The sequence below is a fragment of the Sceloporus occidentalis genome, unplaced genomic scaffold, assembly GCF_023333645.1.
Source record: "Sceloporus occidentalis isolate IW3139 unplaced genomic scaffold, rSceOcc1.0.p SCAF_10, whole genome shotgun sequence".
Classification (NCBI taxonomy): Eukaryota; Metazoa; Chordata; class Lepidosauria; order Squamata; family Phrynosomatidae; genus Sceloporus; species Sceloporus occidentalis.
The window spans coordinates 8,825,857-8,851,208 of record NW_028316990.1 but is presented as its reverse complement, the minus strand read 5'-3'; the positions used below and the strand labels follow the sequence as shown (position 1 = coordinate 8,851,208).

At 45.4% G+C, this 25,352-nt stretch overlaps 1 protein-coding gene across 5 annotated transcripts in view; it reads left to right on the top strand.

Annotated features, from left to right (window-relative positions):
* The window catches only part of LOC149305809 (piezo-type mechanosensitive ion channel component 1-like), a 95,298-nt gene that overhangs the window by 45,111 nt on the left and 24,835 nt on the right, over positions 1 to 25,352 (top strand). For all 5 annotated transcript variants that reach the window (XR_016282450.1, XM_089539722.1, XM_089539721.1 and 2 more), the window contains exons 4-27: positions 101 to 143; positions 963 to 1,128; positions 6,459 to 6,630; positions 7,114 to 7,327; positions 9,386 to 9,557; positions 10,245 to 10,331; positions 11,212 to 11,296; positions 11,705 to 11,808; positions 12,840 to 13,100; positions 13,237 to 13,342; positions 14,082 to 14,260; positions 14,964 to 15,112; positions 15,713 to 15,892; positions 16,534 to 16,634; positions 16,811 to 16,974; positions 18,216 to 18,392; positions 19,489 to 19,614; positions 19,759 to 19,959; positions 20,547 to 20,751; positions 21,303 to 21,407; positions 22,269 to 22,422; positions 23,217 to 23,460; positions 24,145 to 24,241; positions 24,829 to 24,997. Coding sequence is in view for 4 of the 5 variants with exons in the window: in XM_089539722.1 (XP_089395848.1) it covers positions 101 to 143; positions 963 to 1,128; positions 6,459 to 6,630; positions 7,114 to 7,327; positions 9,386 to 9,557; positions 10,245 to 10,331; positions 11,212 to 11,296; positions 11,705 to 11,808; positions 12,840 to 13,100; positions 13,237 to 13,342; positions 14,082 to 14,260; positions 14,964 to 15,112; positions 15,713 to 15,892; positions 16,534 to 16,634; positions 16,811 to 16,974; positions 18,216 to 18,392; positions 19,489 to 19,614; positions 19,759 to 19,959; positions 20,547 to 20,751; positions 21,303 to 21,407; positions 22,269 to 22,422; positions 23,217 to 23,460; positions 24,145 to 24,241; positions 24,829 to 24,997 (3,661 nt within the window). In the remaining variant the exon portion in view is untranslated. The remainder of the gene's footprint in view (positions 1 to 100; positions 144 to 962; positions 1,129 to 6,458; positions 6,631 to 7,113; positions 7,328 to 9,385; positions 9,558 to 10,244; positions 10,332 to 11,211; positions 11,297 to 11,704; positions 11,809 to 12,839; positions 13,101 to 13,236; positions 13,343 to 14,081; positions 14,261 to 14,963; positions 15,113 to 15,712; positions 15,893 to 16,533; positions 16,635 to 16,810; positions 16,975 to 18,215; positions 18,393 to 19,488; positions 19,615 to 19,758; positions 19,960 to 20,546; positions 20,752 to 21,302; positions 21,408 to 22,268; positions 22,423 to 23,216; positions 23,461 to 24,144; positions 24,242 to 24,828; positions 24,998 to 25,352) is intronic.

Here is a 25,352-nt window from a genome sequence, read left to right as displayed (position 1 = left end):
CAGCACCTATAAGTTTTTCCAGATGTAACAATAAAGAGAAAATTTTGAGAAATAAGACAGGAATCATGAGCCACTAACTTTGGTTTCTTCCCACTTCTAGGCAGCACATGGGAAACCCTCGCCCAGCACATCGGGGTCACAAGGTAAGGAAGGGCTGATTGGGATGCAAAGGGGTGGAGGGGGGAAATTCAGAGCCTGAAACTGGGTTTCTAGGCAGCTGAAAATGCTGGGACGTGTTTGATGCTGTAGCCCTTTTAAGCAAAGATGGTGAACCTCTTTCAACCCATCAACCCCAGGGAAGACCTCGTAATCCCAGTGGTGAGCTGGCCAAAATGCCAGCCAGTTTTTGCTTCAGGTTCTTACTGTCCATAATTTAGGCTGCATCTGCACTGTGGAATTAATACAATTTGACACCACTTTAACTGCCATGGCTCCATCCTATGGCATCCTGGGATTTGTGGTTTGGTGATGACTTCAGATAAGTCACACACTCTCAGCCTCACAGGAAGGCAAGGGCAAACCTCCTGTGAGCAAACCTTGCCAAGAAAACCTCATGATGGGTTCGCCACAACTCAAAAATGATTTGAAGGCACACAGCAACAACAGCAAGGCACCAACACTCATGGGCAGCGAAGGGTAAAGACCTTGTAAAACTATAAATCTTAGGATTCCATAGGATGTAGCCATGGACAGTGGTGTCAAACTGTATTATTTCTGCAGTGTAGCAGCAGCATAAGGCATTTCATCCCTTTAAATTGACGGCAGGGGCAAGTCCAGAAAGTTGGGATCATGCCAAACAATGGTATCATGCAGATGTGGGCAAGATCCAGCCCCATCCCTGGCTGGGGAGTTTGGAAAGCAGTTTTCACTTTCATCTGCAAAAGGAGTCTAGCTTTGGCACCATGTACATTGGGAGGGGGCTTCTGCACTCTCTTACCATCTCCTTACCCTTTGATTTCCAGGCTGGACCTGAACGACATCCCCAACTCAGTGCGCCTGGTGGCCCCCGACGTTGGGATCCTACTGGTCTCTGCCATCTGCCTCGGTGTTTGCAGCCGCCTGACGCCAACGGATAAACTGGCAACCAGGAGTAGCAGACAGTCCATGTCCCAGCAACTACAAGAACAAGTGAGAGTTGGTTTACATATTGCTTGAATCAAGTCCAATGTTGCTCCATCTTGCTTCGAGTGTCTTCCATGTGCTAAAGCAGCTTCTTCCAACGTGCAAATCTGAAAAATCCTCACATTTGTTCCCCAGCTGTTTAGGTGTGCAATTCTCACCCCCTTTTAGCCTCATGGTCCTCATACAGATCCAGATGTTCAGATGGGTTCTGGAGCTTTGGCCTTAGTCATGTTTGAACCTCACTTAGTAGAGTGAAACTGAATAGAGGAGTGGTGCTCAGTCAAATCACCTTCACAAATATATCTGATAGCGACACAGGACAGGACCTTCTTGGTGTGTCTTTGTTTTTAAACTGCCTTAATTAATAGCTGGTTTCATTGCCTTTGATCAATACCTTTATGTATGTTTTTCCTTTTGCATCTATGTGTGTTTGCAATGGTATTTGTTTTAATTTTTGCAAGCTGCCTTGAGTCCCAGTTTTTGGGGGAAAGTCTGGATGGCTCCCCCTATTTTATTAACAATAGGATGTGAGCAGAAGTTATTGAGGGGGGCTCCAAACATGGTGGAAATGCCATATATTCCCCTTAGAGGGTTTTGGGGGACATTTTGGAGCCAGATATATATGTGTGTGTGTGTGTGTGTGTGCGCGCGCATGCATGAGTGTGTGCAGACATACACATATACAAACATATACCCATGCATACATAGAAACATGCTCACTCATACATACGTCTGCATGCATATACCCATACAGACGCACATGAGAGAGAGAGAATAGAAGAGAAGAGAAATTTTATTTGTATCCCACCACTCCAGCTGGGTCGAGGCAGCTTGCAGTACAGCAAAATATACCAATAAAACAGTAAAATGCAACAGAGAGAAGTAAAATACCGTAAAATACAGCAATACAGAACCTGTTATCCCTCACTCCAACTAACAACCTATAATTCATGAAACAATAAAATCACTGGGTGACCCTGGGCAAGTCGCACTCTCTCAGCCTCAGAGGATGGCAATGTCAAATCCCCTCCAAAGAAACCTGCCAAGAAATCCCTATGATTAGGGTCGCCTTAAATCAAAAATGGCTTAGTGGCACACAACAACACTCTGCCAACCCCTGCCTTTTTCACTTTCCTTGCCGAAGGTGTGGATAGCCTCTTTCTCCCTCTCCCCTGCTTGGCAAGTTCCTCTGCTTTCCCTTTTCCTCCTCCTTTTCCCCTCCAGAAGTAGCTCCAGAAGGGTTGGGTCCGGGAAGAGAGAGACACTTTCCTGGCACCTTGGTCTGGGTGACTCACCGCCAGCCTCTGAAGGAGGTTTCCCCCGCAATTGCCCAAGTAGATGAGCAACTTTGGCCAGTCCTGAGTTGCTGTGGAAACTCCCCAACAAAACACCAGAGCCTTAAACAGAGGTGATATTGTGCGCAAGGCGGGTGGGAGATGATGCTGCAGAGGAGGAGAAACTGTCACCCGCCTTGCTGTGCACTTGGTTCCGCATGAAGCCAGGGAACATCCCTTCCTTCTCCAAGCCAGAGGCATGTGTGTATAGTTCAACTGTATGGTGTGAAAGCGTCGAACTGGTGGACACCAAACCCTTTTGCATTTTGCCATGCTCAGCCTGGCATTTGCTCTCTTCCGGGGGAGTACTGTGGATCAGTCTGGCACGAAATGTGGAGCAAACATGGAGTAAATTCTTGTGTTGGAAGACAGGATGATGTTCTTGAAAGCCAGCATCCTGCCCCTGTGTTAGGGAGTGTCTGAAGGGACATCTGCATCTGAGCATGTACAGAGTACATTTCTGTTGTTCAGTAGTTAAAACTGAGTAAACATTTATTCAATGACTATAGATCCAGCCCAAAGATGTTTATTGTCAGAACTAAGCAGCAAGCATGAATTATACTATACATGAAAACAAGGTGAACATAAAGGGGGGGAAAGTGACACCTTTTTACTTTTGGAACTTCCCAAAAGTGAAAAAGGTGTTGCTTTTGTCTCCTTGACATTCGTTTTGTTTTCGTGTTATTTCAAGTTCATGGAAACGTTGTGTGATAAACTTCCCATTTCTTAGTGGGATTCCTCTTAGTGTGATGTGGTCCTAAGAAATAAAAAGTCTGGTACATTGATTTTAGTGGGACGGGACTTGGACAGTCCATCCCCAAAAGCCTCTGGAGACAGAAAGGGCTTTACCTGTTTGCAGAAAGAAACCAGGATTTTTTCTGCCCCCGATTTCTTTCTCCCTTTGCTTTGCACATGGACTTGCACATTGGTGAGCTAAATGTGGAAACTCTGAGGTCACGCTGCCTTTGCCACTGGAGTCCCTGCAGGCAGCCGCGGTCGGAGAAGGCTCTGCTTTGCACATTTTCATTGCTGTTGATATCTGGGCCGGCCTCGAATCCCAGAGCCAAAGTTTGGCCATGATGGGAGGACGAGGTGGAGACACATACCTTTGCTGTGAAAGCCACGCCAGGCTGGAAAATTGCTTGGGCAGGCAGTGGCTGCATTGCGAACCCAGGCTGGGCAGCCAAGAAAAACAGGCTTTTGCAAAAAAGGCTTTCCAATGCAGGGGAATGAAATCACCCAGCCAGGTGCTGGAGGAATCAGGAATCAAAAGCACTGGCATAGCTGGGGAAGAATGACTCTATGTCCCATCGTGAACACTCACAAACTGCTGGGCATCTTTCTCATCCCACCATGCCCCTGGGTATCTTGCATTGCCAACATAAACCTGGACAGGAAAGGAGAAAATGAGTTTTAAACATCCTGGTGTTGAGGATCCTGAGATTTGGGGAGGGATCTGGAATGACCTCAGTGTTTGGATAAATTACTTTGGGAAGAGAGAGTACTATAACTCCCGGCATCCTTTAACCAGCTTAGCTATCTAGGAGAGGATACTGGGCATTGTAGTTCATACAAATAGCTTGCCCTCAAGTTTGGGGTGCAAGGAGAATTTAGCTCTCTTTGGGATAATCTGCATCTCGTGTTTCTGTTGGCATATAAATGTGGAAATAATGAGTTTTTATTTTTAAAAAATAAGAAAAAAGAGACAGTGGGATATAGTGGTTTGAGCATGGGACTCTGGAGATTAGGGTTCGAATCCCTGCTTGCTCATTGAAACCCACTTGGTGCCACACTCTCTCAGCCTCAGAGGAAGGCAAAGGCAAACCCCCTCTGAACAAATCTTGCCAAGAAAGCCCTGCGATGGAGAGAGTGAAAGCGATCCCTGGGAGAAGATATATTTATTTTCCCTGGCACTGTTGCCCTGGAAAAGATGGACAGGGGGATTGAATTCCAAGGTCTCTGCTCCTCTTCAGCTGTTTGGATTTCTTCTCTTCTTTCCTTTCTGGCTCTCTCTGGCCTTGTAACCATTCAGGAAATATTGAAAATAAAAATAAATATACTCTTCATGATTAGAAACTTCCAAATTTTTGCAAATACAAGAGAAAGTTGCCTTAGAGTTGCCATAAGTCAGAAATGACTTGAAGGCATATAACTATTATTATGCCAGCATGGCATAGTGGCTTGAGCATTGGACTGGAGCTCTGAAGACCAGGGTTTGATTCTCCGCTTAGCAATGAAACCCACTTGGGTGACTTTGGACAAGTCACATTCTCTCAGCCTCAGAGTGACACAGTGGCAAACATCCTCTGAAGATCTTGCTAAGAAAATTCCAGGAGAGGGTTGCCATAAATCAAAGTCGACTTGAAGGTATATAACAATGGCAAAAACCCCCACGTTCCTAGACCTTCAAGGTTTATGCATGGCTGTGGGTGGGCCAGCTCCTGGTGATGCTTTGTTGGATTCTGAATCCCAGAATCCCCCTCAAGGCCTTGTTAAGATGAGACATTTTGGGATGTGTAGTCCACAGAAACCATGCTCCGATGTGCAGTCTTATAGGATAAAGTGAAGAGTTTGTGCAGCTTTTTTGGTAACTAGAGGGTAGAGCATGAGTTTCTGGGATGTGCTTTGTTCTTGTCATTCCAATTTGTGGCGACCCTAAAACCAACCCATCATGGGATTTTCTTTGCCATTGGCTTCCTCCGAGGCTGAGTGAGTGTGACTTGCCCTAGGTTGCCCAGTGGGTTTCAGTGGCTGAGCGGAAACTCGAACCCTAATCTCCAAAGTCTTACTCCAAAGCTCAGCTGTGGCTCTCTGTGGCCTTTGTCCCTTCAAGTTAATCTTTCCAAAGCTGCGAAACAAACTTTTGCAAAATAATCAAAGGGATCCAGATTGGATGACTTTGCATGCCGTCATTCAGGCTCGAAAATTCAGCATGTAGTGCATTTCCAGTTTTTGTTCTTTCAAAGCACTGGGTAGATACAGCCCTGGCCAGGCTCCACAAAGACAGAGGATTTAATTTCCCAGCGCCCGGATCAGCCTCTCCATTATTCATGGTTCCTGAAGCCTCTTTGCTTTCCAAAGTGGATGTTTGCCCTTGCCATTGTACTAGGTATTAACTCCTACCAGAAAGTGACAAACCCTTTTCTCCCTTTGTCCCATAGGCTTTACAGCCCTTTGATTGCCAACCTTTTCAGTCCTCCAGGTGTTTTTGGACAATGGTCAGGGATTCCAATAACCTTTGGACACCAAAGATCTCTTCCAGGCTACATTATTCTAGCATTGGGACCCCACTTAAAAAAAGCCATGGCTCCATTCTAGGGAATTTGGGGATTTGTAGTTTATGGAACATACCTTCCAAAACTACAAGTCCCAGTGAAATCCCATGGCAGTGAAAGTGGTATCAAAGGGCCAGGATTGAGTACAGTGAATTGTTATTGCAGTTGTTGTGTGCCTTCAAGTGATTTCTGACTTATGGAAACCCTAAGGTGAACCTATCATGGGTTTTCTGGGGTTGAGAGACCCAGCGGGTTTCTGTGGCCAAGCGGGAAATCGAACCCTGATCTCCAGTGTCATAACCTTGTGCTCAAAACAAGAAACACAAAGCTGCTCTGGAGCAACGGTTCTCGAACTCTGGATCCCTGGAGGTTTTTGGACTTTGACTCCCAGAAGTACCAGCCAATATGGCAGCGCTTAGGAATTTTGGGATTTAAAGTCCCAAGCATCAGGAGGACCAAAATGAGAACCACTATGAGTCTAAAGGAGTCTCACCCATCTGTGGTGCCCTCCAGATGTGTCAAACTACAACTATATATAAATATCAACAACTGCTGACTGGGTGGTTCTGGGCCAGATGTGTTGGACTGCAGATGCTGGCTAGGGTTATGGGATTTGCAGTCCCAATACATCAGGCGAGTGCCTTGCTTGGGAGATGTTGTAAAGAAATTACGTTGTAGGTTCATGTATCTGGGATGTGATCCTTCATCATTTTCTTCTTTCCTTCAGGAAGAAGCAGCTGTAGATGAGGAGCAATCCAAGCCCCAAGAAACTACAGATGTGTCTGCTGAAGTCTCTCCGAGGCGGCAGGCTCGGCTATCGACCCGGCTCCGGGTGACTGCGCATTGGCTCTTGATGGCAATGGGAAAGATCTTGGCCGTTGTGTTGTTGGCACTGGCGGGTAGGTTCCAAGAGAGATGCAGAAAGAAAGTTGTATGCCTTCAAGTCATTTCCAACTAAGGCAAACCCATCATGGGGTTTTCTTTGCAAGATTTGTTCAGAGGAGGTTTGCCATTGCCTGAGCTTTAGAGTATGTGACTTGCCTAAAGGCACCCAGTAGGTTTCATGGTTGAGTGGGAATTGAACCCTGGTCTCCAGAGTCCAAATCCATGCTGGTCAGTGGTTACATCTTTCCAAAAACGCCTCCTCCTTGGATCGATTCCCAGAGCTCTCTGACAGAGAAGGCTAAATGTCTCACAAAACTACAGTTCCTAGCATTTTCTAGCATTGAGCCAGGGTACTTAAAGTGGTCTCAGAATGGATTATTTCAACAGTGTGTTTTGGACCTGTGACTGGCAAATGTGAGTGATACCCTCTCCATTTTTAAACCAGTGCTGCCATTGCATAGACTTCTCCGAGAGTAACCTCCTTTTCCCTGTTCTAGGGATCACCTTGCCCTCCGCGTTCTCCAGCGTGTACTACTTACTCTTTGTGGGACTTTGCACATGGTGGGCATGCCATTTCCCTGTCAGCCACCTGGCCTTCAACACCTTGTGCATCATGATCGACGTCTTTGCTGGGGGCCACCTCATTTGCCTCTATGGCTACCAAACCCCTTTCATGCAGAAAGTCTTTCCATCTGCTGGCATCTGGGCACGGTAAGCAGGGACTGGTCATCATGGCTGTGGGCTGGTGGAATATATGTTATATCCCAGGATTTAAGTCTTTGCTTCTCAAAGGAAACAATGAGATCTTGTAGCAATTTTCTTCCCGCTGTGAGAAAGTCTTTGTAAACTGTAGCGTTTTTGAAGACTATTCAGAGTTTGGGACTTAGAGGCTCTACAGACTGGTGTTATATGGCGACGGTGTATGTGTGGCATATGCACACTGGCCACCCCCATGCCGATGTCACATTGTGTGCCTGCCCATTTGGTGGGGGTGTCACGGCGCTCTGTTGGTGCAGCATTTAAATGCATTGTGCCAAAGAAGTGCTGAAAAGCTGCCACCACCACGGCTAGGGCGCCCTCTTCACGGCGCAAAAAAGAGCCACTTTTTGTGGCTTCTTTTTGCACTACAGAAAGGCCAGATTGTGGCCGTGGCGTGTAATTGCCGCAGCCCCAATCCGGTGAGGAAAGAGCTGGCTGCAGGCTGCTCCAAAGGGACAGTCTGTTGAGCCCCTTACTCTGCACAAACTTTGCACTTGGGAGTTCTGTGCGGAAAAATCCTTTTTTTTATATTTAACACTGTACAACCATGTGCAAATTTTGTGTAGAACAAGTCCGAAACTGAAAATTCTCAGCCGCCCAGGATTCTTCCTATCTGGGTTTTTCACTACTCTAGATAGATGCACCTTTTTGACCGTTTTAAGAATATTTTTTACTATTTTTTCCCTGCGTTTAGGGTCTCAAATCAGTCAGTTTCTCCTTCCCAGACACAATTCTTCCCAAAACTCAGAAGATGTAATTTTTCAGACTCCCCCAGCCAATGGGAGATGCTGGGAATTGTCCAAATAACAACTCTTCCGAGCCACGATTCTTCTTGACCTCGGAGTGGACAATTCTCAGGGCTTGACTCCATCTGATGGAGAATGGCTCTAAGCTGGGCACCTATGCAAACAGAAAATAAACTTTTTTCTTTGCATAGTAGGTGGGGATCAAAGAGTTCCTCTTGGTCACTTTGAACCTCCCTGGCCCTTCCTTATGTCTATCGGCAAGATGACTGACAGGTGCGCTCTCTTTTCTGTGAACTTTGTAAGCGTTCCCATGGGAAAGTCCTTTCGCTAACAAGTTTCCCATCCCTCCTCTTATTTTTTGTAAAACTACATTTATTATAATTACACACAGAGAGAGAAAGAACATTATCAGAAAAGCAATAAAAAGACCTTTCTGATCTACACAATAAGAAAATAAAGCAACAACAATGCCTTTCCATTTGAAGCTTATACAGTCAGCCTTCCACTTTGCGGCTTTGACTTTTGAATTTGTTTATTTGTAGATTTGATAGAGATTTGTAGATTTGTTCTCTTTAGGAATCTCTAGGTCCTCCAACTTAACTTTGCTAGAAGCTGACCATAGAGGTGAGTTGGATGACCTAGAGATTATTAGACAAAACGCTTCTCTAGGCACTTATAGGTCTTCCAGCATATTTCTATGATCAACTTCTGACAGATGCTGACCATAAGTTCTGCTGGAGGACTTAGAGATTCCCAGAAAGGTACTCTCTAGTAAAAAAAGCTCCTCCTCCTACTTCTTCTCCTATTATTATTATTATTATTATTATTATTATTATTATTATTCCACTTTCACAGGGATCCCATGCTCTTTGCCCCAGCAAATGTGGAGGGCCCACTGTATTCTCAGTGCTCTTCCTGCAAGAAAGTTATATATAAGAATTGCTTGTTAATGCACCAGATCTTCCCATAAATTTGCACAGGAAGTTGGTATGCCACAAGCTGAGTATCCTTTATCCAAAATGCTCCAAAATCTGAAAAGTTGTTCACAGGTGTCTTGAGATAGTGACACCTTTGCTTCCAGATGGTTCAGTGTACACAAACTTGTTTCATGTGCAAAATTATTAAAAATGTTGAATAAAAATTACCTCCAGCTTAGGTGTATAAGAAGTATATGAAACGTAAATGAATCGGTGAGAGTCCAAAACTTGAGTCAGGAGAGCTGATGGATGGTGAAATGGAGATAAACATAACCCTTGCCTTCTAGGTTGTTTGGTATGAAACCCATCATCCTGCATGTGGGGTGCAGCAAGCCCAATGCGCTTCTCCTCAACCTCAGCCTCCCTTGGCCTGTCTATGTGAACCCCGGGATATTGCTGCTTCTCTATTATGTTTTGGCTACTCTGGTGAAGCTCCGCCGGTCCCACACCTATGCACAGGTGAGCCTTGCTGGTCCTCCCATTGGATAGAGTGAGGCCATGGCCTCAGGTGGCAGATTTTTGGGGTGCTACAAAGAGGCAGTTGATGGTTAGTTATTAACTTATGGTTATCTGGTTGGATCCAGATAAATCCCATGGTTTTTCATAGGTCTTCTGATGGTTGGACTGTGGTTGGATGTGGGATTATGGGCATGAGTTTGAAGGACCTAAGCAGATCATTAGAAGACAGTCTTGGAGATGTCCCCATGAGTTAAGATCGACTCATGGGCAGCTAACAACAAGCAACAACCTCTAGACATGACAGTTACTTTTAAAAGTTACTTTTGATAGCTGTCCCTGTGAGAGCCGCATGAACAGGGCAGCCTTCTCCAGCTGCATCCCCTCCAGATGTGATGGACTGCGACACCCATATTGCCTTGACACAATGTCCAATGGTTGCATTTCCTAGAGATGATCTGGAGAATGCCCCTCAGGAGGGAAGCTGGTCTCATATATTCCCTTCTAATTTTGCTGCTGATTTTCCAGTGTGTTAACAGGGAAACTGGCTGGAAGAACTCTTCGGTTTTGGGATGGGGGAAATGAGTTTATGGTCCCCCAATACTCCCCACTTTGATTTGCAAAATCACAGTTTTGGCAACAGGTTTCTTCCCAATAACCCCAATATTTTATTTTGTTTTATTCTTAAAGCGAAGAGACACTGAAAGCTCCACATCTGAACTGCTGGAGCTGGAGAACTGGTCCCTGGAGCGAGATGGCATGGCCGAAGATGCAAAGGTGAGAGGCTTTGCCCTATGGATGGATCATGGTGGCAGACATGGGATTTCCCCCCTTTTGCTTTGGTTGCTAAGCCTCCTGCTTGCAATCCAGGTCAGAAGGTAGGAAAGAAGAGGCTAATCCTATGGACTGTCCCATTGACTGTCCTATTTCTTGTCTTAGTACTCATTTTAATGATCTTAATTGTATTTTATTATAGTTATGTTTATACTTATTGTTGTTGATTTGGGTTAAGGAGGGAGGGGGATTGTGGGATTTTGTTCTATTGTATTGTATGGATTTTATTGATGTAAGCTGCCCTAATCTTGTTGGAGAGGCGGGTAGAAATAATAATAATAATAATAATAATAATTATTATTATTATTATTATTATTATTATTATTATTATTATTATTGGGCCAGGTAGAGGGATGGAGAGGGGCTTGAGGTGTCCTGGCGTGGATGAGGATGCCAGCATTCACATGAACAAGTTCCTTACAGATAGAGGAGGTAGTCTTTTTTTTAGATGCACGGAAGGCTTTTTGAAACCTAATGGAGCGTTCAAATACGACCCCCATCTGCTCTAACAGCCTAAGTTAGAATCATAGAATCGTAGCGTTGGAAGAGACTTCAAGGGCCATCCAGTCCAACTCCTTGCTATGCAGGAATTCTCAATCAAAGCATTCCTGACAGAAGGCTATCCAGCCTCTGTTTAAAGACCTCCAAGGAAGTTTGTTGTAGTACAGTCCCAAAATATCACTCCCCGCATGTAGTACCCACAGCATTTAGACTACGTAGGAATGTACCTGCTGAGTTTTTGAGATTTCATTTGCTGCTTCTGCAGGTATCACTTTGCCTCCTCCCTTGACTTGTTTTTCATTTCCATTTTATTTTCTTTCAGCCCATGTTGATTTGCGAAACGGAGGCTTCTGGTGCCGAGGCCGAGAACTGCACAGTCCATGTGCTTCAGGAATCTGAGCCGCCGGGTAAAGACATGACGCTGGGTCAGGCCATTGGTCCATCCATCTCAGTGTTGCTTTCCAAGAGTCTTCTCTAGCTCTGCTTGGAAATGTCGGCTATTCCCTCCTTGCGGTTTTCCGCCCGAGGGCTAACCGTCCCTACCCCTGCATCGCTTCCAAAATCAGACTAGACTGGATGGAACAAGGGTCGAACTCAATATAAAGGCAGCTTATACTGGCAGGGATTTGGAGGGTCATTGTGGCCAAAAAAGAAAGTGCCATGAGCCATAGGGTCACCATAAGCAGAAATGACTTGAAGGCACATGACAGCAAAGGGACACTTCCCCTAGCCCTGCCCTAACCACTGCCCAATCCAGCCATTTTTGCTGCAGTGAGTGTCCTGGGTCCTGAAAATCTTTCCTATTCTGTCTGTAGCCAGAAAGAAACAGAAGCACCGGAAGGAGAAGCTACATCTGCTGCATTCGCTCAGCCATGTTATCATGAACCAGAGTTACGTCTGCGCCCTCATTGCCATGATGGTAAGAGATGAGAAAACATGCTGGGATATAAGGAGGGTAAAATCCCATCATGCACTGGCCTTGGGTTGCCATAAATTTTAAATTACTTGAAGGCACGCAGCCACGCCATCCAGTAGTTTCACATTAAAGTGTTGACATTAAGGTTGAGTTTCCCTTATCTGAAATCTTTGCGGCCAGAAATGTTTTGGATTTTTAACATTTTTATTTTGGAATACCTGTATTTACATATAGGTACATAATGCGATCTCTTGGACCCAAGCCTAAATACAAAATTAATTTACTGGGTATGTTTCATATATACATAGCAAAAAGTTAATTTTGTACAGGGTTTCCAATAATTTTTCCTACTTTCATTGAGACTTCTTTTGTATACAGATAAAGTTTCAAACTGTATAAGACATTACATTTTTATCTGATAACATTTGGATTGTAATGATTCACTACTACATAGTAATTTATAAACGTCATAAACATTTGAATGAAATTTCATTCAAATTTATGAATGAATTTATGAATTTCATTCTATTCGTGAAGTATCTCTCTCCATTTACTATTATAATGATAAATGTAGACAACCATTAAAAGAAAGACGAAAATAAATACCAGTAACCAATTTTCCTTCAGTATCAAGTGCATTCTCAATTGTTGGTTTTCTCCTGCTTGACTCAAAAGAGACAAGTAATAACTGCAGACTGGCTCAAGGGTTTCATAACATTTAAATGCTTTTAATAATGTTGTGCACGAAACAAGAGACTGTGTACATTGAACCATCGGAAGGCAAAGGTGTCACTATCTCAGCCACTGATGAACAAAGCTTTGGTTTTTGGAGTAATTCGGATTTTTAAGTTCTAGATAAGGGAGGCTTGACTGTGTTCAAGTTCTTTGATCTTTTAATGTCATCATGCTAATGCCAGCGCTTTTGTTGCTGCGCACTGAAGACATATGAAAGTGTAGAAGCCATATATGGTGCTATGTGCGCTGGTGTAAATGCAGCGTCTGGTGCCAATCCCTCCTTGTGGTGTGCCTTTCAGGTGTGGAGCATCACCTACCACAGCTGGCTGACCTTCGTCCTGTTGCTCTGGGCCTGCCTCATTTGGATCGTGAGGAACAGGCACCACTTTGCCATGCTCTGCTCGCCCTTCATCCTTCTCTATGGCGTCGCCCTCTGCAGCCTGCAATACGTTTGGGGCATGGACTTGGAGCCAGAGTTGCCCACCCGGGTGGGCTTCATGCCCCTGGAACAGCTGGGGTTGGTGCGACCCCCGTATCCCTGCCTGTATTTGGGGGCCAAGGTAAGTTGACCATAGGGTCACTGCATCCTCCTTCTGCGTCTATATCTGTCCATCCTCTTTTCTTTCTGCCTTTTCCCCAATACACTTGTCCCTCCATCTTTGCTATTATTATTATCATTATTATGTTTTCTTGCAGCTGCTTTACACCTTGACCTTCTGGCTCCTGGTGCGGCAATTTGTGAAGGAGAAGCTGCTGAAGAAGAAGGCCCCTCCATTGATGGAGGTGACCGTTGCGGACTCAGGTGAGAACTGGGACCCCAAGACCTATGGTTTGAACATCTGGGAAAGTTACTTTTTTGACTCCAGCTCTCAGAATCCCCCAACTAACAAGGCCACAGTCTGACCACACTCACTGAGGAATGATTCTCCAGCAAAGTAACTTCTCAGCTCTGCCTTGAGCTTTGTTTGGCTCTTGAGAAATGAATCGTGTTCCTTCCTTTCCATGAAACCTCCCCTAGATGACTGTTAGCTGATCATCTTGCAGTTGAGTGATCCAATGGGGATCCATTTTGTTCCAGTAATCTCATTAGCTGTGATTTTATTTCTGCCATCCCACATATGGGCTTGTAAAAAGTTCATATTTCTGCACATGACCTTTGCTAGAATTCAGAGACATAGCCACGTTGGTCTGGAAAAATCAGTATGCAAAAGGATCTTGTAACACCTTTGAGACTAACTGAGTGAAAGAAGTTGTAGCATAACCTTTTGTACTTCTTCAGATACATGCAAGGAAGTGGACCAAGACTAAGAAAGCTTATGCTACCAGCTTCTTTTGCTCAGTCTCATGATGCCACAAGAATCCCTTTGCATACAATCCTTGCTAGTTAGATGTGGATGTTTTCTTTGCAACAGCCCCCAGTTTTGTCTAACTGGTCTTCCGTGGTTTGGTGCGCAGCCATGCGGGGTGAGGATGTGAGTAACCATCATTTCTGTCAGAGCATCCTAGATGCTGAGTCAATGTTCCTCCCTTCTTCCTCTTAGGTCCTGGACACAAGCGGGACGTGCTGAAGATCCTGGGGGCGTATGTGATGGGCTTCTATGCAAAGTTCTGGATCTTGGTTTGCGCTGGCATGTTCATTGTGGTCACCTTTGCCGGCCGCTTGGTGGTCTACAAGATCGTCTACATGTTCCTCTTCTTGCTGAGCCTCACCCTCTTCCAGGTGAGAACGCAAGACTGTGATAGATGGGTGCAAACAGAGCAAAGAGCAGCGAGAGGCGAGTTCAAGGCACAGACAAAATAGAGCTGGAAAGGGTTGGCATGAGAGCTGAAGAACCGGACTGAGGAACCTCAACTCCTGCGGTCAGATCTGGTCCTTGTGAAGTCCCAGGCTGGCACTCTGGGTTTCCTTGGCATTTATTAATTTTAATTTCTCTTCTGTCTTTCTCCTGATATGAGATTCAAGATGGCTTACAAGTCAAAGTACAGATTGAGTCTCCCTTGCCTGAAATGCTTGGGATCAGACATGGTTTGGATTTTGTAATTCTGGGTAAGGGAGACCCAATCTATACTGCTAAAAAGTTAGGACATCCTCATGAATTTCAGAAGCTTTTCTTAGGCAAGGAATACTCAGAGGTGGTTTTGCCAGTTCCTTCCTCTGCAGTACAGTCTGCAGCACCTGCTCTTCCTTGGCAGTCTCCCATCCAAGTACTAACCAGGCCTCACCTTGTTTAGCTTCTGCGATCAGACACAATCTCTACACAGTATTTAGGCTACTCCTCCAAAGGAACACAGTCTAATTTCAAAGTATGGAGTTGGAGGGATAGGCTAAACTGGTGGAGGGTGAGATGTTCTCAAATGTGTGCTGTGACCCAGTCTACTTTTCCTAACCCTAACCTTTCTATGCTCTTCACCTTCCTCTACAGGTGTATTATAGTCTCTGGAGGAAACTCTTGAAGGCCTTCTGGTGGCTAGTGGTAGCCTACACCATGTTGGTGCTCATTGCTGTTTACACCTTCCAGTTTGAGGACTTCCCCATGTACTGGAGGAACTTCACCGGACTGACGAATGAGCAGTGAGTGCTTATGAACCCCTTTGTATCCCCGGCAGCACAGCGATATATGTGATATACCATATATACTTGACTATAAGTCGACCTCATGTATAAGTCCAGGTCAGGTTTTGGGGCTAAAATGATAGATTTTGATATGACCCATGCATAAGTCGAGGGTAAAATTTAGAGGCATGTGACAAAGGATCTATAGGATGAAGCAAAGGAAAATGATGCCAAAGAGCGTAACAAAATTCCAGCAGGCACAACTGTTTGTGCTCCAACAAAAGGATGGATGGATGAGAGAGCAGTGCTTTAAGGGCAGATTATATTTTTGCTTTTCACCAAGGGATAGTTCCCATTTTATAAGAGTTAAAGTACAGTACTTGCATTGACCCATGTGGATAAGTTGACTCAGTTTTTTGGGGTCAATTTTATGACTAAAATTTCTAGACTTATACATGAGTATAAACAGTAAGCCCCCAAACACTAGCATAATAGGAGACTTACACCACTACCTTGAACATTTGGGTACCTCTGTTCACTGGTTTAGCAAATGTCTTTAACTCTCCCACTCATCTCCTTTGACATTTTCCTTTTTGTCCCCTCTCCCCCTGCATCCAGGTTGGGTGACCTGGGTCTGGAGCAATTCAGCGTCTCAGAGCTCTTCTCCAGCATCTTCATCCCAGGCTTCTTCCTCCTGGCCTGTATCCTGCAACTGCATTACTTCCACCGCCCCTTCATGCACATCACAGATCTGGAGCATGTCCTTGCACCGGGACGGCATGGCCCACGTGCAATGGGGTAGGTTCCACATTCCCATCTTTCAAATCCTACGTGGGACTTGATTTAATTTATAAGTCTGGGTTTGGGAATATACATAAAGTTGATAATAGTCATGATAATGATGGGGATAGCAGAAATGGAGACAAAGAGAAGGAAAATATGATGATGATGATGATGATGATGATGATGATGATGATGATGATGATGATGATGATATTTATTTCTATCCCGCCTTTTTCCCAGTTTGGGGTTTAAAGTATCTTATAGCAAATTAAAAAGCACATTGTTCATTCACAAGATACAAAAGTTAAAATGAGATTACACAATCTCAATTACAAAAACAATTGAATACATAACAATTACAAAAAGTGATGCTGCTTGGAACATGCCGCATTATATCCAATGATGCCTCCCTGATTCCTAGATTCTGGGATGGCATTTGAATAATTGAGGGTCCACAATTCCAGGCAATAACATCCGGTACAGTGTGAAATCATGTTGGATGAGGATGATGAGAGTTGGAGTCCAAGCTATCTGGAAGGTGGCGGACTTGCAAAAGCAGAGGTCCAAAAGGGATTCAGTGTGTCTAGCTCCCAGCATCCCCAGAGAGTGATGATACACACCTGAAAAATTCAGGTTGCCCTTCTACTTACTCTTAGGGATGAAGAGATGAGTGGGAGCCGGGTGCTGCTGCAAGCTGAGGATGGAGAGGCTGAAGACCATGCAGACCATGAAGATGAAGCTGAGGCTGGGTCTGGAGGTAAGGCAGAGGTCCTCTTGCCAGGAAGAATCGGTCTCACAGGAGGCAACCAACTATATCTATCCAGAACGTGTTACAAGCAGGCTTTTTTAGTATATCATCCTGTCAATTCTCAGTCTTCTCCAGACTTGGAGAAACCAAACTCTCTAAGCCATTTATTTTTTCCCTTACTGCAGAGAGTGTGCCCAGCAAATGGGGCCTGGTCCTGGAACGCTTGATGGTGTTGGGGCGGAAGTTTTCAGACATCCTTGGTCACCTCCGTGTCTTCGTGCTGCGTCTCTTGGAGCTGCACGTCCTGAAGCTGGTGGCCCTGTACATCATCTGGGTGGCTTTGCAGGAGGTGAGGCCAGGCAGAGGAGAAAGAGGGAAAGAGACCAAGGAAGAGCACTAGGGCCTGGTACATACCTCCCCGAAGGTCCGAGGTCTAGGCATCCAGTTTTCCTCCAAAGGGATGCCGCAGCAGCCAAACTGCGCTGTGTCCCTCTGGGCCAAAAAGAACTCGGAAAAAACAGGTTCTCCTTGGCGCATGGATGCCCTCATCGCGCGTCCATGACAGAAGCACGGCACCCAGAGGTGTGAACGCAGTGCTGCACTTGTGTGATGCATGTGTGCCCTGTATGGACGGTGGCGCATAAAGATGGTACTGTCCATACATACTAGGGTTCTGGAGCATGCGGTTGCTGTTTGCTCCTACACCCTAGTATCGGTGGCGGCATGCCACTTTTGACCCATCTGTCTCGAGCCAAAGAATCTTTTCAAATCTTTGGCAACATTTATTCCAAGGAAGTTTGCTATTGCCTTCGTCTGAGGCTCAGAGAGAGTAACTTGCCCAAAGTCACCCAATGGGTTTTCCATGGCAGAGTGGAGATCCTGGCCTCCCAGAATCTGTGTCTCATTTCCAAACAATTGTACCATGCTGGTTCTTCGTAGTGTATTCAGAGGAGGGTTGCCATTGCCATCTTCTAAGGCCAAGAGAGTGTTACTCCAGCAGTGTCATGTCATGTAGTGGGATTTTTGTGGCTGAGTACCGATTTGAACCCTGGTTTCTTAGAGTCTTTAGCACTCAAACCATGACACCATCTTGGAGAGTTCCCTGTGGTGCAACAGGAGGTTTGATAGGCATGGCACCATTTTATTTCCTTTTTTAAAAAAATATCTTTATTAATTTTCTCATAGAACATTAAATATAAAAATACAGTACAACAAACTTTGAGCAACAAAAAACATAGACATACTTCCTTTGACAGATGTTGTGCCTAGTTCTTACTTAGGTTAAATGGCTTATCATTTAGCATGGCTCATTTTCACCCTTTCCCCTGCAGTGTTAGGGTTAGAAGCTTCACTTTTAAAACTGACAAAGGCAGCTAATATTCCCAGGATGCTGGACCCTAGTGTCTTGTGTGTGGCTCTAAGTGACTTTTTGGACTACAGTGCCCAGGAGGATTCTGGGAGCTATAGCCTGAAAAATATACATAGCCTGTCAGAGCTCTAGTTATGTGGCTGGGACTGCCAAAAAGCAGGAAGACAGGCATGCAGCTCTAGTTACAACGGTCCCATCTTGCTTTCATCCCTTTTGCCCAGGTGTCACTCCTGAACCTGCTGTTGGTGGTCCTTTGGGCTTTTGCCATTCCTTACAGCAGCTTCTGCCACATGGCCTCCTGCCTCTCCACCGTCTGGGTTTGCGTCATCATCGTCTGCAAGATGCTCTACCAGTTGAACGTCGTCAACCCACAAGATTATCTCAGGAACTGCACCAAGGTAGGAGAGATGGACCAAAAGAAAATAATGTTCACAATAATATAATATTGACGGTGACATTAGTAACACTCCCACGGTCCTGATCCCAGGCCAATTCATGCGAGGTACTGCTTTGATCAGCTGAGAGATGTCAGGGACTGAAAAAATGGGCCAGGATAGCACATACTGAGCCCCGGTGCTCACCTGGTCAGTACCTGGGTTGCGCAAGGATGGGCAAGTGCTTACACACCTGTCCCCGTGGTGACACATGACTGGCACATGCTCCTTACCTTTCCATGTCATCACTGGTACTGAGAAACCCCATGTTGCTATGTGTGATGCAAAATTTGGGATGCCTGGCTACACGCAGCAACGGCTGGCTTCTCAGTACCAGTGACGTTGCGCCAAGGTGAGAAGTGCAGGGGTCCATGTAAATAGCTGGAGTTTGCTGCAGAGTTTCCAGGAAATTCTGCAGCAAACCAAAGGTCAAATTGATCTGAGCTAAAGTATTATTATTATTATATATAATTATAATTATTGTTTTTATTATATATACCCCACCTCTCCAATGAGATCAAGGCAGCTTTCAACAGTATTAAAAAACATTAAAATTCGGTAAAATAGAATATCCCATAAACTCACCCACCCACCGGATCCATATCCGGTTTACCAGGATTGAGGACAATCGCGGCCCCAAGTTTTTGGCTTAGCAGCATCTGAACTAGATGAAGCAAGGCCAAGGGAAATGCTATCCTGGCCTGATGAGATATATTCTGATTGTGTCATACAATGTGCTACAGTGGTACCCCGGGATACGAATTGACCGCGTTACGAAATTTCCGGGGTACGAAAAAGTTAGATTTAAAAAAACTGTTCCGGGTAACGAAAGATTTTTCGGGTTACGAAAATCATTTCGGCGCGTTTCGGCGCAAAATTCAAATCGGAAGCGCGGCTAGCGGCTTTCCAGCGGCTTTCCAGCACCTTTTCGGGTTGCAAAATGTATCGGGTTACGAACGGCGCCGCGGAACGAATTAAATTCGTAACCCGAGGTAGCACTGTATTTTATTGCATTGCTGTATAATGCTAAATTCTGATCCCTGCTCTGCTCACTCTGTAGCCTCTGCTTAACAGCACCAACCTCCAGCCGGAGGAGATCGGCAATTCCACACTCTACAAGGGACCCATTGACCCTGCCAATTGGTTCGGCATCCGGAAGGGCTTCCCCAACCTTGGTTACATCCAGGTAAGTTGTCTGCTACGTTGTGGTACTTCCCCCTGTCTCTCTCCCACGTTTTACCCATCTGCACAGCTTTTCTTTACTCGGCAGCTCTTTTATGTCTTCTCCGTCTGCTTTGCTCACCTGTGTTCTCTCTTTGGACTTGTCCAGAACCATCTCCAGGTGCTGGTCCTGCTGGTCTTCGAAGCCATTGTCTACCGCTGCCAGGAATACTACCGCAAGCAACACCAGCTTGTGCCACCATCCACCCAGACGGTCTTCGAAGACGCCAGTCGTGCACATTTGGATAAAGGCTTGCTGTACTGCATCAAGTACTTTGTGAACTACGCCTTCTACAAGTTTGGGCTGGAGGTAACCTCTTTTTCAGTTTTGTTCTTTAAAAATTGCATCATACTCCCCCCCTTTTTTTTTTAAAAAAAAAGACTTTACAGGAAATCAAGAGAATGTATTTGGTGAGCCTTCCCATGCCAGAGGCTGGGAGAAGAACATCTTGTTGGACTGCATTACCCATCACCCACTGTACATGGGCATGTTATCTGTTGAAGGAGGATGGGAGGAGTAGTGCAACACATCTGGAAGCAGAGCTTGGAATATTTACTTCTTGGAGTTGCAATCTCCCTATCCCACCCCCACAAAAAAACCCCAACTCAGTCATCTAAATTTGTTGCTGGGGATTCTGGAAGTTGCAGTCCTAAGAAATATTTTTTTCCAAGCTCTAGGACCAGGTTAAGAAGGATGCACATAACTCTTTCTGTACCCCACCTTTCTTTTTTCCCTAACAACCTGCAGTTAAATGGAATGTGGCCATTTTGGAGCACGAGTGTCATGTCCAGGTCTTGTGTCACTCATTCCTCTCTCACAGGGTTGTCTATGGACTGGCACCAAAGTTACAATCTTTCTTCACATTTCCCCCTTCTTTTTCTCCCTTCCTTGCCCAGATCTGTTTCCTGATGACGGTGAATGTGATCGGCCAACGCATGAATTTCATGGTGATCTTCCACGGCTGCTGGCTGGTTGTCATCTTGACGCGGCGACAGCGGCACACCATTGCCAAACTCTGGCCCAAGTACTGCCTCTTCTTGGCTCTATTCCTCATCTTCCAGTACCTCCTCTGTGTCGGTATTCCTCCGGAGCTCTGCCAAGGTAAGTGGAGGAATGAATATCCATAAATGCTTAACCAGAAAGCCATGATGCTTAACTGGTTAATGCTTAACCAGGAAGCCAGGTGAGCCTGTCATGCCGACTGATGACCATTTTTCACTGCAGTCTAGAAAATGAGCAAAACAATTGGCTTATCTTACTTGTTGATTTCCAAGCTATTTACATCCTGCTTTCTGTCTAAAGAGGCTGGGGTTAATAGGTGTTGTAGTCCAAAAACATTGGGTGATCATCAGATTGCCTACTCCCCATCCCCTAAAGCAGTGTTCCCCAAACTTTGGTCCTCCAGATGTTTGGGACTTCAATTCCCAGAGTTGCCTAGCCAACTGGAAGGAAGTCTGGGAGGTGAAGTCCAAAACATCTGGAAGGCCAATGTTTAGGAAACTCATCTCTAAAGGGAAAGGCTGGAAAAGGGTGTCTGGAAGAAGTAAAGGGATGTGTGTTCAATGGCACATCCTCAACTGCAGTTTAGGGACTGAACTAAGCCGCCCTTCACTACACACGGTTGTGTTTTTGGCTCTTTTCTCCTCACCTAGACTACCCTTGGCGGTGGAGCCATGCCATCCCCATCAACTCCGTCCTCATCAAATGGATGTACTTACCTGACTTCTTCATGAAACCCAATTCCATCAACCTGATGAGTGAGTACCTTGAAATACATCCTGGGCTATTTTTCAGAATTCTCAGAGGGGCATCACATTCGCAGCAGATTGTCATTGTTGTGTGCCTTCAAGTCGTTTCCAACTTATGGCGACTGTATCGGAGGGTTTTCTTGGCAAGTGTCTTCAGAGCGGGTTTGCCCTGGCCCTCCTCTGCATGTGACTTGCCTAAGGGCACCCAGTGGGTTTCCGTGGCAGAGCTGGGATTCAAAACCTGGTTATAGTTATAGAAGATTTCCAAATCTGCCTGCATCACTGCTAAAACGTCCCTGAAATGTCGCTCAAAGGTGGAGGAAGTGCGCTGTCTGAATGCCAGGTGCGCTTCCTCAATCGTCATAGAAATGTGGCTCTCTCTAGCCTCCCAGAATCATTGCAAAAGAAGCGAATTTCCAATGAACGCAAAGTTTGCGTTGATAGGAAATCCACTCCCCAGGAACAATTTAGGGATGCAAAGGAAGGAGCAACGATCTCCTGACAATTGGGGAAGCGCACCTGGTGTTCAGACATTCACGCTTCCTCCACCTTTGAGCGACGTTTTAGCAGTGATGCAGGCAAGTATGGAAATCTTCATAGTGTGAACGCATACCACTACACTACCAAGGCTCTGGCCCCTGAAACTCCAGAGAAGCACTGCTACTAATTCGTGTAGACTGGTGGTTCCCAAACTTTGGTCTTCCAGTTGTTTTGGGCTTCAGCTCCCAGAGTGTCCCAGGCAGCTTGGGAATTCTTGGAGTTGAAGTCCAAAACATCTGGAGCACCTAAATCTGAGAATCACCATACTGGCCATCAGATGCCCTTCCATGCACCGGATGCATTTTTTAAACCCTGCATGCTTCCCCCCAGGTGACTTCCTGCTTCTGCTCTGTGCCTCACAGCAGTGGAAGGTTTTTGTCAATGAAGAGACAGAGGAATGGATACGGCTGGCCGGGGATAACAAGGAACATCTGGAAGGTCTGCGCGGAGAACCAAACCCTGTGCCCAACTTTGTCAATTGCAGGTGAGTGCAACACATGGGCTCCTTGCTAGATCTTCCTGATCCTCCCTCTGCTGTTACCCTTGAGCTGGATTTCCTTTATTCCTCTGTTTCTTAAGCTCAGTGAATTTCTGCTATTATTATTATTGTTATTGTTATTATTATTATTAAATTGACCTGGTTTGGCTTTATAAATAAATCTTAACAACAACAACAATAACAATAATAATTTCCTTCTCTTTCATACCATCCAAACCCATTTATCCACTTTCCTTTTAGTCTTCTTTCAACCTATCTTTTACCTATTCATACTTTCTTCTTCCCATACTCTCACCTTCTAACATACTTTCAATTCATTCTAACCTCCTTCCTTTAAGTACTGACTGTATTGTAGTTGCCTTTATTGCTTTCTTTGATCAAACTTATTCTTTGACTCAATCTGCTCTTCAGCCTCTGCTTTCTACTTATAATGCAGTACCTAATCACTAATGCTTATCTAATACAAGTACAAATATCCCTTTTCCTTCTCTCCTCTTCTTTCGATTCTTACCATTTAATTCTTTTAAGTGTTCATTGTTGCTATTGTTCATTCTCCCTTAAACAGATTCATGTCTTTTGATTATGGTTGCCAGATATAAAACCAGAGAGGGTTCCTGACTCTTTAACAATTGTGTAGGAGAGGGAACGTCAGCAGATGTCACTTGGTTGTGTTACTAACACTTGCTGAAATTCACTGGTGAATAATAATAAAACATTCCCTTCATCTCTGGACATTCAACCATCCCACTTTGTGTTCTTGGTCTCTTCTCCTCATCCAGGTCTTACCTGGACATGCTGAAGCTGTGCGTCTTCCGCTACCTCTTCTGGTTCGTCCTGGTCATCGTCTTCATCGCGGGCGCCAACCGCATCAGCATCTTTGGCCTGGGCTACCTGATGGCCTGCTTCTACCTGCTGCTTTTCGGCACGGCCATGTTGCGCAGACCCCTCCAGTCGCGCCTGGTGTTCTGGGACTGCCTGATCATCTACAACGTCATGGTCATCATTATCAAGAACTTGCTCGCGGTAGGATCCGTCGGGGGAAAGATGGCTCTGCCACGGAGAGTGATGATGCTGCGTGGTTCTCACACATCTCTGTAGTTTTGAGTCCACTCTGGGTTTTAGTCTGAACTTTAAAGGCACTGTCTAAGATCATTGTTTCTTTGGGGGATAGGGTTAAGGGACAATGCCAGCTGGTATCTCTTTTGTCTTTGTGGGGAGTCCACTTTGGGTTTTTGTCTGAACTTGGAAGTCATCGTCTGGGTGCAGAGCCTATTTGTGATTATTCCCAGAATCTCTATGAAACATTTTATTTTGGATAGCTCCTTGGATAGCTCCTTTAAAGCTTGCAATGAAATTTATTTATTATATTTATTTATATCCCACCTTTCTCCAAAGGCTGGGACTCAGGGAGGCTTACAACATTAAAAAACCACCGTCCAGTTAAAAACATACAAAAATATTATATTAAAATAGAATTAAATTGCTACAATAATTCAAACAAATTTAGTGCTAAAATCAAGTTTAAAAAGATTAAAATGCTTAAAATACACGCGTTCAGTCTGTTAAAGACAGATTCCTTTCAAGTCTGGATTAAAAGCCAGAGCAGACCCACCGTTCCAATTGTTAGCTTGGAATGCACCCCATCTTTTTAATATTCCATTCCTCTCATATGTGATGGCTCCTTTCCCCCAATGTCTTCTTTGCCAGCTCCTGTCCTGTGTCTTCGTCCAACAAATGCAGAACAACTTTTGCTGGGTGATCCAGCTCTTCAGCCTGGCCTGCACCGTCAAGGGCTATTACGACCGTGAGTATCGGTGGGCGATCGTGGCTATAGCAAAGTGGTCCTAGCAAAGATGGGGTCCAAACCTGTCTTCCTGGGTCCTTCCACTTTTTTTCCCTTCTGCTTTAGGCTCTTGGATGGGTCCTTTGGTTAATTGCAAAGGCAGTTAACCAGGGCTGACCTTGCTTAGCTTCCAAGATCAGCTAGGCAGGTGTAAAGTTGTGTGTGTCTTTGTAGAAGATTATCACACTAGAGCTTACCATCTGCCAATCGTCCCTGGATCGTTGGGGAGGCGCACGTATATGAACTCCTGGTACGCTTCCTCAGCTTCATGGAATCGATCAAGGAGAGTGACTTTTCTCTTAATGCAAAGTTTCCGTTAAGAGGAAAGTCACTATCCCTGAATGATTCCATGACGCTAGAGGGATGCTAGAGGTAGCTGACGATTCCATGACGCTAAAGAAGCACTCCAGGTGTTCATACACACGCACTTCCCCAACGATCCAGGAACGATGGACAAATGGTAAGCCCTAGAGTGATAATCTGGAGAGGGGTAGAGATAATGCTTTGCTTCTGAGGGTCCCCCTCTTTTCCCCCCTCTTCTTTGCCAGCCAAGGCTCTGGACAAGAACCAGGACTGTGTGCTGCCGGTGGAAGAAGCGGGCATCATCTGGGATAGCATCTGCTTCTTTTTCCTACTCCTCCAGCGTCGGATCTTCCTCAGCTACTACTTCTTACATGTGGTGGCCGACCTCCAAGCTTCAGCCCTTCAAGCCTCCAGGTCAGTGGACCATATTTAGTTTGGAGCAGGAAGGCTAGGAGGAGATGGAAGCAAGAGCCAAAAGTGGTAGGCAAGAGCCAACAGCCCCACTCTGCAACGTCTCCAGATAGGCGGCCTCTCAAGGTGGAGGTTCCATTCCCAGCCACCATAGATAGGGAGATGAGAGACTCTTTTAAATCATGTTTTTAAAGTACAGTTGCCCCTTTGAACTCGCAGGGGATCTGTTCCGCCGCCCCCCCTTGAGTTCAAAATCTCACGCATATTCAAGCCATAGGCTTGAGTGGGATGCGTGCATGAGGGGCACATGCCATGGACACCCCCCCCCCTTAAGATTAGTAGTGGTCACCCCTCTGCA